The sequence below is a fragment of the Siphateles boraxobius genome, unplaced genomic scaffold (genome assembly GCF_051911475.1).
Source record: "Siphateles boraxobius isolate OS27281-9 unplaced genomic scaffold, OSU_SipBor_1 83, whole genome shotgun sequence".
Lineage (NCBI taxonomy): Eukaryota > Metazoa > Chordata > Actinopteri > Cypriniformes > Leuciscidae > Siphateles > Siphateles boraxobius.
In genome coordinates, this window is record NW_027509212.1 from 1304059 (window position 1) to 1318601 (window position 14543).

Here is a 14543-nt window from a genome sequence, read left to right on the forward strand (position 1 = left end):
CAATCGCAAGCACTTTAATAGTCCGACAAGCAGGTGATCCAAGGAAAACTCAGAATACGGTACTCAGTACACAGAACAAGGAAACTATGAACACACAAGAGCAAACATTACAACATTAAGAACTCACCAGGACTGAACTAAAACACAGGGTTTAAATACAGGGGAACGGATGAGTGAAACAAGACACAGCTGGGTAAATTAACTAACACAGGTGGTAAACATGAACACAAACGAGGAGCGGGAAAACTAGACGGGAATAAACCAAATACACAATAATGGGGGAAACACAAGACAGACAGGAACAAGACATGAACCCACACCGTGACATAGCCCCCCCCAAAATGGGCGGCTCCCGACGCCCCTTAAAACAAAAATACAAAAGTTCAGGAGGGTGGTGAAGCGGAGGTGGTCTTGGGGGAGGGAAGGAGGGCCAAGTCTGTGCAGGGGAATGTGACTGCAGGCGACCAGGGCGGAGCAGGACGCGCGAACGGCCAGGGCGGAGCAGGACACGCGGGCGGCCAGGGCAGCGACGACCCCTCGGGCGGCCAGGGCGGCGACGACCCCTCGGGCGGCCACGACCCCTCGGGCGGCCACGACCCCTCGGGCGGCCAGGGCGGCGACGACCCCTCGGGCGGCCAGGGCGGCGACGACCCCTCGGGCGGCCAGGGCGGCGACGACCACTCGGGCGGCCAGGGCGGTGACTCAGGCGCAGGAACAGCAGACACTGGCTCAGGAATAGCAGACACCGGCTCAGGAACAGGAACAGACAACACACACACTGGCTCAGGAACAGGAAAAGACAACACACACACTGGCTCGGGCTCAGAAACAGACAACACACACACTGGCTCGGGCTCAGAAACAGACAACACACAATCTGGCTCGGGCACAGAAACAGACAACACACACACTGGCTCGGGCTCAGAAACAGACAACACACACACTGGCTCGGGCTCTGAAAAAGACAACACACACACTGGCTCAGGAACAGGAACAGACAACACACACAATGGCTCAGGAACAGGAACAGACAACACACACACTGGCTCAGGAACAGGAACAGACAACACACACACTGGCTCGGGCTCAGAAACAGACAACACACACACTGGCTCGGGCTCAGAAACAGACAACACACACACTGGCTCGGGCTCAGAAACAGACAACACACACACTGGCTCAGGAACAGAAGCAGACAACACACACACTGGCTCAGGAACAGGAACAGACAACACACACACTGGCTCGGGCTCAGAAACAGACAACACACACACTGGCTCGGGCTCAGAAACAGACAACACACACACTGGCTCGGGCTCAGAAACAGACAACACACACACTGGCTCAGGAACAGAAACAGACAACACACACACTGGCTCAGGAACAGGAACAGACAACACACACACTGGCTCAGGAACAGGAACAGACATCACACACACTGGCTCGGGCTCAGAAACAGACAACACACACACTGGCTCGGGCTCAGAAACAGACAACACACACACTGGCTCGGGCTCAGAAACAGACAACACACACACTGGCTCGGGCTCAGGAACAGCAGACACACACACTGGCTCGGGCTCAGGAACAGACAACACACACACTGGCTCGGGCTCAGAAACGGACAACACACACACTGGCTCGGGCTCAGAAACGGACAACACACACACTGGCTCGGGCTCAGGAACGGACAACACACACACTGGCTCGGGCTCAGGAACGGACAACAAACACAGTCTCTGGATCAGCAGAAGTGATGTGAACAGTCTCTGGTTCGGCCATCTTGTCCGTAGACACTGACTCGGAGGCGGCCATCTTGTCCGTAGACACTGGCTCGGAGGAAGTGACGTGAACAGTCTCTGGATCGGCAGACGTGACGTGAACAGTCTCTGGATCGGCAGACGTGACTTGAACAGTCTCTGGATCGGCAGACGTGACCTGAACAGTCTCTGGATCGGCAGACGTGACCTGAACAGTCTCTGGATCGGCAGACGTGACCTGAACAGTCTCTGGATCGGCAGACGTGACCTGAACAGTCTCTGGATCGGCAGACGTGACCTGAACAGTCTCTGGATCGGCAGACGTGACCTGAACAGTCTCTGGATCGGCAGACGTGACCTGAACAGTCTCTGGATCGGCAGACGTGACCTGAACAGTCTCTGGATCGGCAGACGTGACCTGAACAGTCTCTGGATCGGCAGACGTGACTTGAATAGTCTCTGGACTGGACAGGTGGACCAGCGGCGAGGACTTTGGGGCTGTAAGGAAGTACAGGGAGGACTTCCAGGCATTGCGGGACGCGGGAAGTCCTCTTCCTCCTCCGTCTCCGAGAGCGAGAGGGCGCTGGGCTGGACGGAACCAGCGGTGAGGGCGCTGTGCTGGACGGGACCAGCGGTGAGGGCGCTGTGCTGGACGGGACCAGCGGTGAGGGCGCTGTGCTGGACGGGACCAGCGGTGAGGGCGCTGTGCTGGACGGGACCAGCGGTGAAGGCTCTGTGCTGGACGGGACCAGCGGTGAAGGCTCTGTGCTGGACGGGACCAGCGGTGAAGGCTCTGTGCTGGACGGGACCAGCGGTGAAGGCTCTGTGCTGGACGGGACCAGCGGTGAAGGCTCTGTGCTGGACGGGACCAGCGGTGAAGGCTCTGGCCGGACGTGGCTGACGTGAAGCTCTGGACGCTGGGCTGGACGGAACCAGCGGGGACGGTCTCTGGCTGGACGGTCTCTGGCTGGACGGTCTCTGGCTGGACGGTCTCTGGCTGGACGGTCTCTGGCTCTTCGTGGCTGACGTGACGCTCAGGCTTGGTGGGTACTGTGGGGTTGCAGGGCTCCGTGTCTGCCAAACCCACAGTAATGGTTGAGCCACACAGTAACAAGGCCAAATCAATATAACACTCTAAAGTCCATTGAGGATCGTGCAGTGGCATGACTGACCCGAATGGCTCAGATAGTCCACTTCTAAAGAATATCATAAGGCACAAAGAGTCCATTGAAGTTTCATTTGCCAGTTCAACAAAGTCTCTTACATACTCCTCTATTGGCCGGTCTCCCTGACGAAGACACATAATCAGTGCTGCTGGATTCATCATTTTGGTGAGTTCTTCTGTTACGATGTGGCAGGAATGAAGCAGAGAGTGAATCCAATCGCAAGCACTTTAATAGTCCAACAAGCAGGTGATCCAAGGAAAACTCAGAATACGGTACTCAGTACAGAGAACAAGGAAACTAGGAACACACAAGAGCAAACATTACAACGTTAAGAACTCGCCAGGACTGAACTAAAACACAGGGTTTAAATACAGGGGAACGGATGAGTGAAACAAGACACAGCTGGGTAAATTAACTAACACAGGTGGTAAACATGAACACAAACGAGGAGCGGGAAAACTAGACGGGAATAAACCAAATACACAATAATGGGGGGAACACAAGACAGACAGGAACAAGACATGAACCCACACCGTGACATTAAGAGAGTAGGGCCAATTTTTAAAAGTGTGTGTGTGTGTGTGTGTGTGTGTGTGAGTGTGTGTGTGTGTGTGTGTGTGTGTGTGTGTGTGTGTGTGTGTGTGTGTGTGTGTGTGTGTGTGTGTGTGTGTGTGTGTGTGTGTGTCTGTGTCTGTGTCTGTGTGTGTGTGTGTGTGTGTGTGCATGAAAACATTAAGGGCCCTATCTTGCACCCAGCACAATTGACTTTATAAACAAAGCATGTATCATTCCTATTTTGCACCTGACGCACAGCGCACTTTTCCCTCCACAGACGCACGTTAGGGAATTCCCTAAATTAGGGAATTAACTTGTGCTAACTTGCAGTAATGTACTGTAGCTACTTCAGACCAACACATTTTACATTTGCGAGATCCGGCCACAAAGTTACTTGCGTTTCGCGTTTGATACTTGCGTTTCAGATCGTTAAAATAGGGCCGTTGAAATATGTCATTATGACACACAAAATCAAACTCTCTCACACACACTATCCTCTCTCTGTATCTGTACTGTCTTCATCTCTCTGATTTTTATAGAGTCACCAGCATTGTAAAAACAGAGACTAACTCTCATCTGCAAACAACACACATATGGTCAAACATCCACAAGTACTTTTGATATAATTAGGCCTGTTTGTGGCAGAGGTGGAGTCAGTGCTGATTCACTAAAGCTCTGCACCACAAAACAGGGCCATCTACATCTGTAAAACACAAAGGTTTAAGCAGAAAACTGCCATTTTAATCTCCTTCTGCATTCCAGGGCAGTCTAAATTCAACTGATAGTTTTATAGTTGCACAAGACGAAACAGTGTTTACTTGGGTTTGCCACTATGCAATAACACAGATATAAAATCGATGCACTTACTGTAACTGTATAAAAAAGTCACCACGAATTAGATATATATTTTCAAACATCCTCCTATACAGGAGCACTGTCTTTAGAGACAGGATCTTGAGCTCGACTGACTCAAAGGGACCTCTCTGTAGACCAGAAAAGACCACAGAGAGGTCCCATGGTACTTTCCCAGTGACCTAACATCGACTGCATCGTGTTGTGCTTCGATGGCGGCAACATACACTTTCAAGGTGGAGGGGGACAGTCTCTGCTCCAACCTCTCTTTCAGGAAGGAAATCACAGAACTGATCGGGCATTTCTGCGGGTCTTCCTACAGGGAAGAACACTACTCAGCAAAAAGAATCCACTTCAAAGCATAAGCGCGCCTGATAGAGGGGGCTCTAGTTTGAGTGATGGTGTCTACAACCGCCGGTGATAGGCCACTTTAGTCCTCCGCGTCCTGTCCAGAGGTCCCTTTCACACGTGGAAGTTCCAGAGGTCTGGATGCAGGTGCCATATGGTTCCCCATCCCTAAGAAAGCAGGTCCTTCCAGAGGGGAATCCGCCTGGGCGGGGCTGTCACAAGGAGCATCCAAGAACCAGGTAAAGGTGGGCCAGTAAGGAGTAACCAACAAGACCCGCTCCTCGTCCTCCCTGACCATACACAGTGTCTATGCGAGCAGGCTCACTGGGGGAAACACATACTTGTGTAGGCCATGGGGCCAGCTGTGTGCCAGTGCATCAGTGCCGAGGGTCTCCTCGGTCAGGGAATAGAACTGGTAAAGGGGGGACTTCTGGGAGGCAAACAGGTCTACCTTTGTCCCCGAATTGACTCCAGATCAGATGGACCAACTGGGGGTGGGGACTCCATTCTCCCGGGAGCATGAGCTGTTGTGAGAGCGCGTTAGCCGCACGATTGAGCTTGCCCGGGATGTGAATGGCGCAAAGCGACTTGAGCCGCTGCTGACTCCAGAGGAGGAGTTTTGACATGCAACATGAGCATACCCCACCTTGGTTGTTGACATACGCAACGGTCACAGGACCAACACGTGCTTGCCCTGAAGCAACGGTCAAAACCTGCTCAGGACAAACAGCACTGCCAGCAACTCCAGGCAAATGGTATGCCACTGCAGTCAAGGTCCCGTCCAGGAGCCCGAAGCTGCATGCCCGTTGCACAACAAAATGCCTGTACACATGTTCTAAGTGTACTCCAGTAAGTAGAAAGGCAGGTCTGACCAGGGGCTTAATGTTTGGAGACAGCTCTGTGTAAATGTCACACGGAGTAGCCGCAGTGCCATGTAGCCAGTGCTGTAGCCTTCTCATATGCATAAATCCAAATGGAGTTACGGCGGCTGCGGATGCCATATGCCCCAGGAGCCTCTAAAATAGTTTCAGTGGAACATATTTAGGCTGTTCATATTTAGGAAGCTAGAATGAGCCAGTCATCGACATTATTAATGTGTATGCGAATGCCCACCTCCCTGAACAGGGTACGGGCAGCCTTCGTAACTTTGGTAAAGTTGTGGGGAGACAGGGATAGCCCAAATGGGAGGGCCTTGTACTGATATGCTTGACCCTCGAAAGCAAAGCATAGGAACGGTCTGTGTCAAGGTGAAATCGAGACATGAAAGTACGCGTCCTTCAGGTCAAGCGCTGCAAACCAATCCTGGTAGCGAACGCACGTTTCTGCTTGAGTATCTTGAACAGGAGTTTGTGAAGGGCCCTTTTCAAGACACGCAGATACAAGATTGGCCGTAACCCACCGCTTTTCTTGGGTACAATGAAGTATGGGCTGTAAACCCCTGACTTCATCTCGGCTGCAGGAACAGGCTCTATTGTTTCCTTCGCCAGCTGGACCGCAATTTCCGCATGCAGGACAGGTCTGTCTTTGTTTGCCACAGAGATAAGAAGGATGCCGCTGAACCTGGGGGGACACCTTGCGAACTGAATCACGTAGCCGGGAAGGGCTAGCCAGGCTCCCAGGCTCCCATTCTCCGCATGTAAAGGCAGTGATTGTGGTGTGAAACTTACCTGGCTTTTTCTGGGTACCGTGAGGGACTGGCTAAGGAGGCGTGAGGAAGCATTTTGTTGCCTGGAGGACGCAGTCAGTCTCCATACACAGTTCCTGCATCAACCCCAGCTCAGAAATGCCCTTGTACCCTTTCCATGTAAACTGGTTATATCTCTTAAAGCTGCAGTAGAGAGTTTTGATAAAACGTTGACTTAGCCATAAAATTTGAACAAGCACAACTTACAGGTCCCACCCTCCTTGCTCTCTGCTGCGCTCTGCTCTACAGCCCTCCCTACACAGCTCCTCCCCCACAGCCCTTCCCCCACAGCGGAGCCTGCCGTGAACGCGCAGGCTAGTAAGCAGGGGCACCGATGACTCGAATAAACAGTAATGGCACATTCACTATAGGAACGAAACATCAACAATATGCTTTACATTGACTATGGCCTGCCCATACTTTGACTACAAACTTGGTCCTCAAATCATTATGTATTTTGCAATACATGTAACTTTATAACGTTGCACTCTTTCTATAAGTTATAAATAGCTAGTAAGATAACGTTAATATAACGGTAACTAACGTTACAGTATGTAATTATTCTAGCGATATGTAATGCTAGATAAGGTTTGCTAGTACATTATTTCAGCAACATGACAAGCCAGTGAATTAGCAGGTTTCAACTGTTGCTTAGATCAGTGCCTGACATTTTATCAACATGTTATGCAGCTAGAGTTTTGACACCGAGTCAATGAGCTCTGTCTAATTCTTTCTTTTTCGCTTGTTTATCGTCATCGGTCTTTTTCCTTTTACCTCTTTGTTTTATGAGCAGGTGCCACTCGAGAAATTGGCTGTTTAGGTTGTTTCTTCGCCATTAGCACAGCTGCTGCAGCACACCGGCAATCTTGAGCTTGAACGACGGTACACGCTTGCGCTGATCAAGAGAGGGGTGTGACCAGCGCGTACACGAGCATGATTGACACTGCTAAGACATTCCTCCTGGCTCTGATTGGTTGTTTCTGACCGGGAGCGGTGTATTTCTGCAAATGGTAATAGGACCACTGGGAGGAGCCAGAGGAGCTTGATTTTTTCACAGATTATCTGTCTCATATTCTACTGTCAGGACATAATGACAGTTTAACAAATATGTAAAATATATATTTTTTTTACAAAAGTTACCTACAGCAGCTTTAAGCCTAGTAGTGAATGTTTTGTGTAGGATAACCATATTCATCAGCACAGTCACGCAGAGTCGAAGCACAACCAAAACAATATTTTTCCACAAAATGCATGCAATTTTTTATTGTGTTTAACCGCTAGAGGGGCAAAAGTTACATAGCGTACCTTTAATGAACAAGTAAAACGTTACTTGTAACTGGTATTAGTGCAGTAATTGCACCAATGTTTGCAAATTAAAAGGTTTAATAAAATCAATGAATTAGGATTTTTATTTTGCAAAGTTGCAGCCATGCATTTATTAAGATGTGGTCAATTCCTTTTAGAGTGTACAGGAGGTGGCCTTATTTACCCTCTGGCTCATCTTACCCACTCTCCTGTCTTCCTTGTATCGTTTAAGTCCTATCACGCACAAACACATTTCAGGCTACTGCCTCTTTTAAAACTATGAGTGATTGTGTGTGTGTGTGTGTGTGAGAGAGAGAGAGAGAGAGAGAGAGAGAGAGAGAGAGAGAGAGAGAGAGAGAGAGAGAGCACAGGTTTATTTATGAGTGGATCTGTGTAAGGGGTAATGTATTCATAGCCGTGTGTGAGTGAAGAGAGAGAGAATGTGTGTGTGCCAGTTTATTCATGGTTGTGGTCTCTGTCACACACACAACGCTGAGTCACAGCAGTCAGACTCACATCCAGCAGCCCAGTGAGCAGATAAGTTTAAACACACACACAATGACACAAAGAGACAAACACAGCCATGCACACACAAATGCATGTACACAAACAAACTTTTTACACATAAATAAAGAAATCAGAGCAGTAAATAGAATAGCAAGGACTCTCTCTTACATGTCACATCTCAGATGTTTTTTAGGCCGAAACATTGTACGAGGGCACAAGTTTTAGATAAAGCCTGAGGTAAAACATTCAGTCTTGAACAGCTCAGTGCCTTTTGAATCCTCCCTCATCTCTCTCTCCTCTGATGATGCACCTGTGAAACACTGATCAGCCGGCTCAAGGTCATCATGTACCACTGACAGAATTATCACTTTATCTCTAAACAATCAATACTGCATTATTATTTTTCTGCATGTTCCATAGTGATATCTTGATATTTTTGGTACTTTTTTGGTCAGTAAATAATGGTGCAAAGACAAAATCCTTATATATGGAGAGAGACATATATGCATGAATAGCATTCTCTAGGCTAAACCCTGAAATGCATCAACAACATCAATGCAACATTTTGTGTGTGTGTGTGTGTGTGTGTGTGTGTGTGTGTGTGTGTGTGTGTGTGTGTGTGTGTGTGTGTGTGGTGTGTGTGTGTGTGTGTGTGTGTGTGTGTGTGTGTGTGTGTGTGTGTGTGTGTGTGTGTGTGTGTGTGTGTGTGTGTGTTTTGTGTGTGTGTGAAATAACTGCTTTCCTATTTAGGTTGCTACTTGTTATATCAATTTTATATTATTATTGCGAAAATCTTCCAATATTTTTTTTTTCATTTCCATCTGCTTTTTCTTTATATTTCACATAAATGTATTCTGACATTTCAGGCATGTCAGTTTTTGCCACTGTGAAATAACTACTTTAATATTTAGCTTGCTACTTTTTATATTAATTTTATATTATTATTGCGAATATCTTCCAATATATATTTTTTTAATTTCCATCTGTTATATTTATATTTATAATTACATATAGGGAATGTTAAATATCATGTTCAAGTTCAGACTTATATTTAGTAAAAAAGTAAATAGCAAGCTGCCATTTAATTTTCTTCCATGGAAATGAGCTCTGTAAATTTTAGACTGACAGTTCACTGCATCTTCAAGAACAGAAAGAAAAAAAAATCAATTTATATCAATTTATATTTAATGACAAAATAAATAATGAAAAAAAAGTTGCATCAGATTGTATCCATGCATTTCCGAAGGAAACATGCAGTATGGTTAATATAAAGAGTTAACCTTGTAGCAAATATAATGCTAATGTTTTCCAAATGTATTGTAGTGGTACCATGGTTACAGTGATATTTTTTATATACCATGCACTAAACACATATTAATATATCATGGTACACTTTAAAAAGTAGTAACCTGCAATTGTTACATTAAAGATCTATTTCTACCTGATTTAAGCCATACTTTTGTTGGTATAAATGCATATATTTAGGTTGTTTAGATTATATTAAATATGTTTGACTATAAATTCAGTTAACTTGGATGAGGTTCCCAATTTTTTTTGCGTTTTTACATGAAAAAAAAAACATTTTTGTTTGCTTCTATGGTGCATTCTCCCAACATGTTTGCTTGTGCTAATTAAAGGCTAATTTTGCATGGTCACCATCACCATGCGATAAATATTAAGAATTATACGCAAATTATATGCAAAGATCTAAAAACTAAACCATGTCAGTTATCACAATTAAGCTACAAGACCATCTAGAGAATTAAGGGGGCTGAAAACCAATTCTGTTTAACGCGAACATGTGTTTTGTTTCACTCGGACCATCTCTATTTCTTATGCATAGCTTTAGATGCGAGATTATCATCACAGCATCGTTTATTATCATCCAAACTGCAACAGCGTTGCTACGTCAGTCAGTGCGTCTTCTCTCTGCGCGCAACCACCGATCCGTCTCGCGCTCCAGCTCGCGTGCCAAAGCCAATCGTTTCTCTGTCTTCTCTGGCACAGACGGTGCTATTCTGCCAGAGGTCACAAGAAGGTGGGACGGAGCGGAGTGTTTGCATTTTATATACATTTAAAGGAAAGAAAGCTTTTTTTTTTCTTGGCATACTTTTTAAGCGTGCGTGTCACCATTTCCTCCAAAAACAAGCCGGACTTTTTAGCGCGCGCTTCCCGGGTGCTCCAAAGCAAGAAAATAATTGGCGCGGTCGTGGGCATCATCATGATCGTGGCGCTGGTCATCGCAATTCCGCTTCTGGTCCAAACCTCCGTGGTTTCAGCGCACTACGAAATGATAGGCACCTGTCGGATGATCTGTGATCCGTACAACCCCAAACCGAGCGCCACGGCGCTGGAGGTGATGCAGGACCTCAGTGCCATCCCACCATCTTTCGCTCAAGGGACTAGAGGGGAACCGGGCCGCCCGGGCAAACCGGGACCCAGGGGTCCACCTGGAGAACCTGGTCCACCTGGTCCAAGGGGACCACCTGGGGACTCAGGCAGACCTGGATTTACCGGCATCACATCGGGCACGGCGAGGACTGAGACAGGGGACGTTGGTCCAGCGTTAGGGAGCACCAAAATCGCGTTTTACGTGGGTCTCAAGAACCCTCATGAAGGCTACGAGGTGCTCCGGTTTGATGATGTAGTAACAAATGTCGGAAATCACTATGACCCCACAACTGGCAAGTTTACGTGTCAGGTGTCGGGGATTTACTACTTTACCTACCATGTGCTGATGCGCGGAGGGGACGGGACAAGCATGTGGGCAGACCTCTGTAAAAATGGACAGGTATTTCTACAACGTTTGCAGGAGCAAAACACTAAATATGCTAATTAAGGCTTAATAAGACTTGAATCACGCATGAAAAATGGGGACAAGAAAAAAAATAGGGAGGGCCTTAAAGATTTTTTTTCACATAGGCTAGACAGGCTAGTGTTTTCGGTAAACATAAAAGTTACACACTGTGTACAAACTCGTGAACATAAATCGCTTTAGCAACAGCTTTATAGTTCGGACGGTATAGCCTATCAATAAAACAACAAAACAATTATTTATTTATCACTTTATTGACGCCAATATAAGTCAATCAATAATTCGCACACTGAGCAAGTTTCAAATTATGTTTTATACTGATGTTCGGGGGGAGATCCAAATGCATGGACTGTCATTGCGCATGGTGTGGGAAAACAGATACAGGCTAATTTAGGTCATAAAATATGCTACTAATTTATTATTATTATTATTATTAGTATTATTATTATTATTATTATTATAAACCCAGCACTTTTTGATTATTTCTCAATATATGTAACTAGGCGATTGATTTATCTGTGCTAACAAATATTATAACGCAATGGAAGGTTTTTATTAGTGAAGATCGGTTCATTTTAAGACACATTTTGCTACTAAACTACAGGCTATCATAAGCGCTGCGAATTCAATGGCACTGAACTACATTTTGCGTTTATTTGAACAGGTTCGCGCGAGCGCCATCGCGCAAGACGCCGATCAGAACTACGACTACGCGAGCAACAGTGCCGTGCTGCACCTGGACTCTGGCGACGAGATTTATGTCAAACTCGACGGCGGAAAGGCGCACGGAGGAAACAACAACAAATACAGTACATTCTCTGGCTTCATTCTGTATCCAGACTGAGCTGTAACGCGCTTCGTTTCAGACGGACTGTTGAAGCATCTCCTCTCTCCGCGCGACACTCCACTGCCATTCCTGTCTGTACTGTCGCTGGGAATATTAGGATCATCTGAACTCTGCGCCCGTGTGAGAATCTGTTGTCTGAATTCGTACCTTTCTGTTTAATGATGTCTTGTGTTTGGATAGTATACCCAATTAAACGAATGGTGATCAGGATTCAACATCTAGATGATTATTAGCATTATCTGTACAGTTCTCTGCTCAAATTGATTTTTCCCCATGTAAAACTGCATTCAAGAGCCCCTAGTGTGATACAATTTCTGCTGTTAGATAAATTGGTTTCGTGTAGATATGGACAAGTTTATTTTGGTCTAATACTGGTTGCTGGAAAAAAAATTTAATGGATTTTCACCCAAAAACATTCTATCATCATTTACTCACCCGTGTTGTTCCAAATCTGTATGATTTTTTTGGTTACACTTTATTTTAAGGTGTCTGTGTTACAGTGCAATTATGAATTAAAGGACTATGTAATAATAATTAACTAAATGTACTTATGATAGGGTAAGGTTTAGATTTGGGGTTGCACTTTATATTTATATTATTTCTATTTCTATTTGTTTCTATTTATTTTCAGTATGTATGTACTTACATGTACTTACAGTGTACTTTTCTAAGAAAGTTCTGGGTAATAATATAATGTAACTGCATGAGTTAAGGTTAGCTTTAGGGGTAGGTTCAGGGTTAGTACCTAGTTATTTCAAAGTTATTATAATTACTATAAAAAGTACATAGTATGTACAAGGGGAACAGGACTGTAAAATAAAGTGCTACCGGGTTTGGTTTACGGCTAGTTGCATGTAATTATGCATTATAATTATTACTACAGTAACTACATGTAACGTGTAACAAGGACACTGTGAAGTAAAGTGTTACCATTTTTTTTCTACTTTGTAACCCCCCAAACAAAGATGTGTCATAAAATGTCTCAGCCTTTCCTCCCCATTTAGTGAAAGCCAATTGGGTCCAATGTTGTCTGGATTGGGTTTTACAGTAGAAAGAAAGTAATGCAGGTTGAGTAAAAAATTGATGGACTTTTTAATATATTTGGCTGAATAGCCATTTAACTCCTAATTGCAGCTCTACTGCAAATTGCTTTATTTAAAACCTTTGACTGAACAATGGAGCGTTATGGTGTGTTTTCAATTTGTATTTTAAATAACAAACCTGTGTGTATATTTTGATGAAGTGTTGTTGTTCGGCAGTGAACTCTAGGACTTGACGTTTGACCTCACACAGGTTCCTCTTAGCGGTAACTGAGTGTGCCAAACATCATGACCATAAAGACAGAGAAGGAGAACATCAACAACATAAAAAGGCCATATATTCAAATTACATAATGCAACATTTCCAACAACTGTTGTTTAGAAAATCAAATTGCCCAAAAACTGAGTTTAGCTGCTTTTCGATGGGTATTTGGTGCCTGTACATTCAGATGTTTTACATTCTGGTTAAAAGAGAAGGTTAATAAACATCTTCAAACAACATCAAAGCGTCTGTTAATCCATCTGACACTTGCACACGTTATATATAATGAGCTCCCCATAAACGCCTGATTACACACCACTGGCCATTAACATCCAGCATGAGGAAGAACAGTAGATGTAAAACAAGAGTTTTGCTCTCACAAACATGTCTTTTAGTTTATAAACAGCCATGGGTTTGAATATCAGACTAATATTTAATACATGTTTACCCAACACACATACTTTCCAGCAATTAAATGCCTGGTGCTTGTCTTTCTAGCACTCTGCTAATCTAGTTTGATTTGTTTGTTCAAAAAACATCTCTTACTGATCTGAAAGATTTACTGGCTTTGACAAAAGAGCCAAATTGTATGACTGTTCACACAACCCATGAATTCAAATGAATCCAGAGAACACCTGAATTATTCTGGTTTTGTCTTGTATTATTCATTTGAAGTATTTGACTAGCCACCCATCATTTTAGAGTTTGGTTTGGAGTTTGTGTAGGAAAATGAGCCTTGATAAGCTTTTATTAGTCTGTGTATGTGCGCCGTGTAAGTGCGATCTGATCCTCGTGATCGTGTGAAGAGGCACAGCTGGTAGTTACAGAGTGAAAGAAAAATAAGCCAGGGGGCTCACATCACTTTTCTCTCTCTTTCTTACACTCCCCCTTGCTCATTTATCTCAGTTCATCTGCCAAAACACACACACACACACACACACACACACACACACACACACACACACACACACACACACACACACACACACACACACACACACACACACACACACACACACACACACACACTCCAGTAATGACATCATTCAAGTAATGACATCATTCAAAGTGTCTCCGTCACAGCAACTTTCTTTCATCATTAGGGTTCACGGACAAACACTCTGCTGACACTCTATGCAGCAACAGCAACATTAACTGCTCATCCTCACACTGAGTCTCGACACAATCTCACATCTCCTGTTAAACATGGCCAGAAGCTGCTTAGAACAATCCAGTCTGTTTAGCCCTCATGGTCTGATGAGATTTACCTCATTGTTTGTATGTTTTGGGTCGGTGAATGTGTAAATAATGATGTATGTGTAATAATAACAATAGTAATATATAGCTGCAAGCAGCTTTTTGGGGCCAAGCCCCTATGGCTATTTTATTTTTTGGGCTTGTT

The 14543-nt window shown here is 45.0% G+C and overlaps 1 protein-coding gene across 2 annotated transcripts; it reads left to right on the top strand.

The window, feature by feature from the left end:
* The first annotated feature begins 10124 nt into the window (after positions 1–10124).
* On the top strand, positions 10125–13380 carry c1ql2 (complement component 1, q subcomponent-like 2). 2 transcript variants are annotated; one of them, XR_013200673.1, is made up of 3 exons: positions 10295–10968; positions 11657–11959; positions 13099–13380. XR_013200673.1 is itself a non-coding variant. In XM_077221468.1 (2 exons), exons 1-2 carry the CDS (start codon positions 10399–10401, stop codon positions 11834–11836), a joined length of 750 nt encoding a protein of 249 aa, XP_077077583.1. In that variant the 5' UTR covers positions 10125–10398; the 3' UTR covers positions 11837–13380. The 2 variants fall into 2 exon arrangements, 1 of the variants encoding a protein (XP_077077583.1); XM_077221468.1 differs by having other exon boundaries at positions 10125–10968; positions 11657–13380.
* The last annotated feature ends 1163 nt before the right edge of the window (positions 13381–14543 follow it).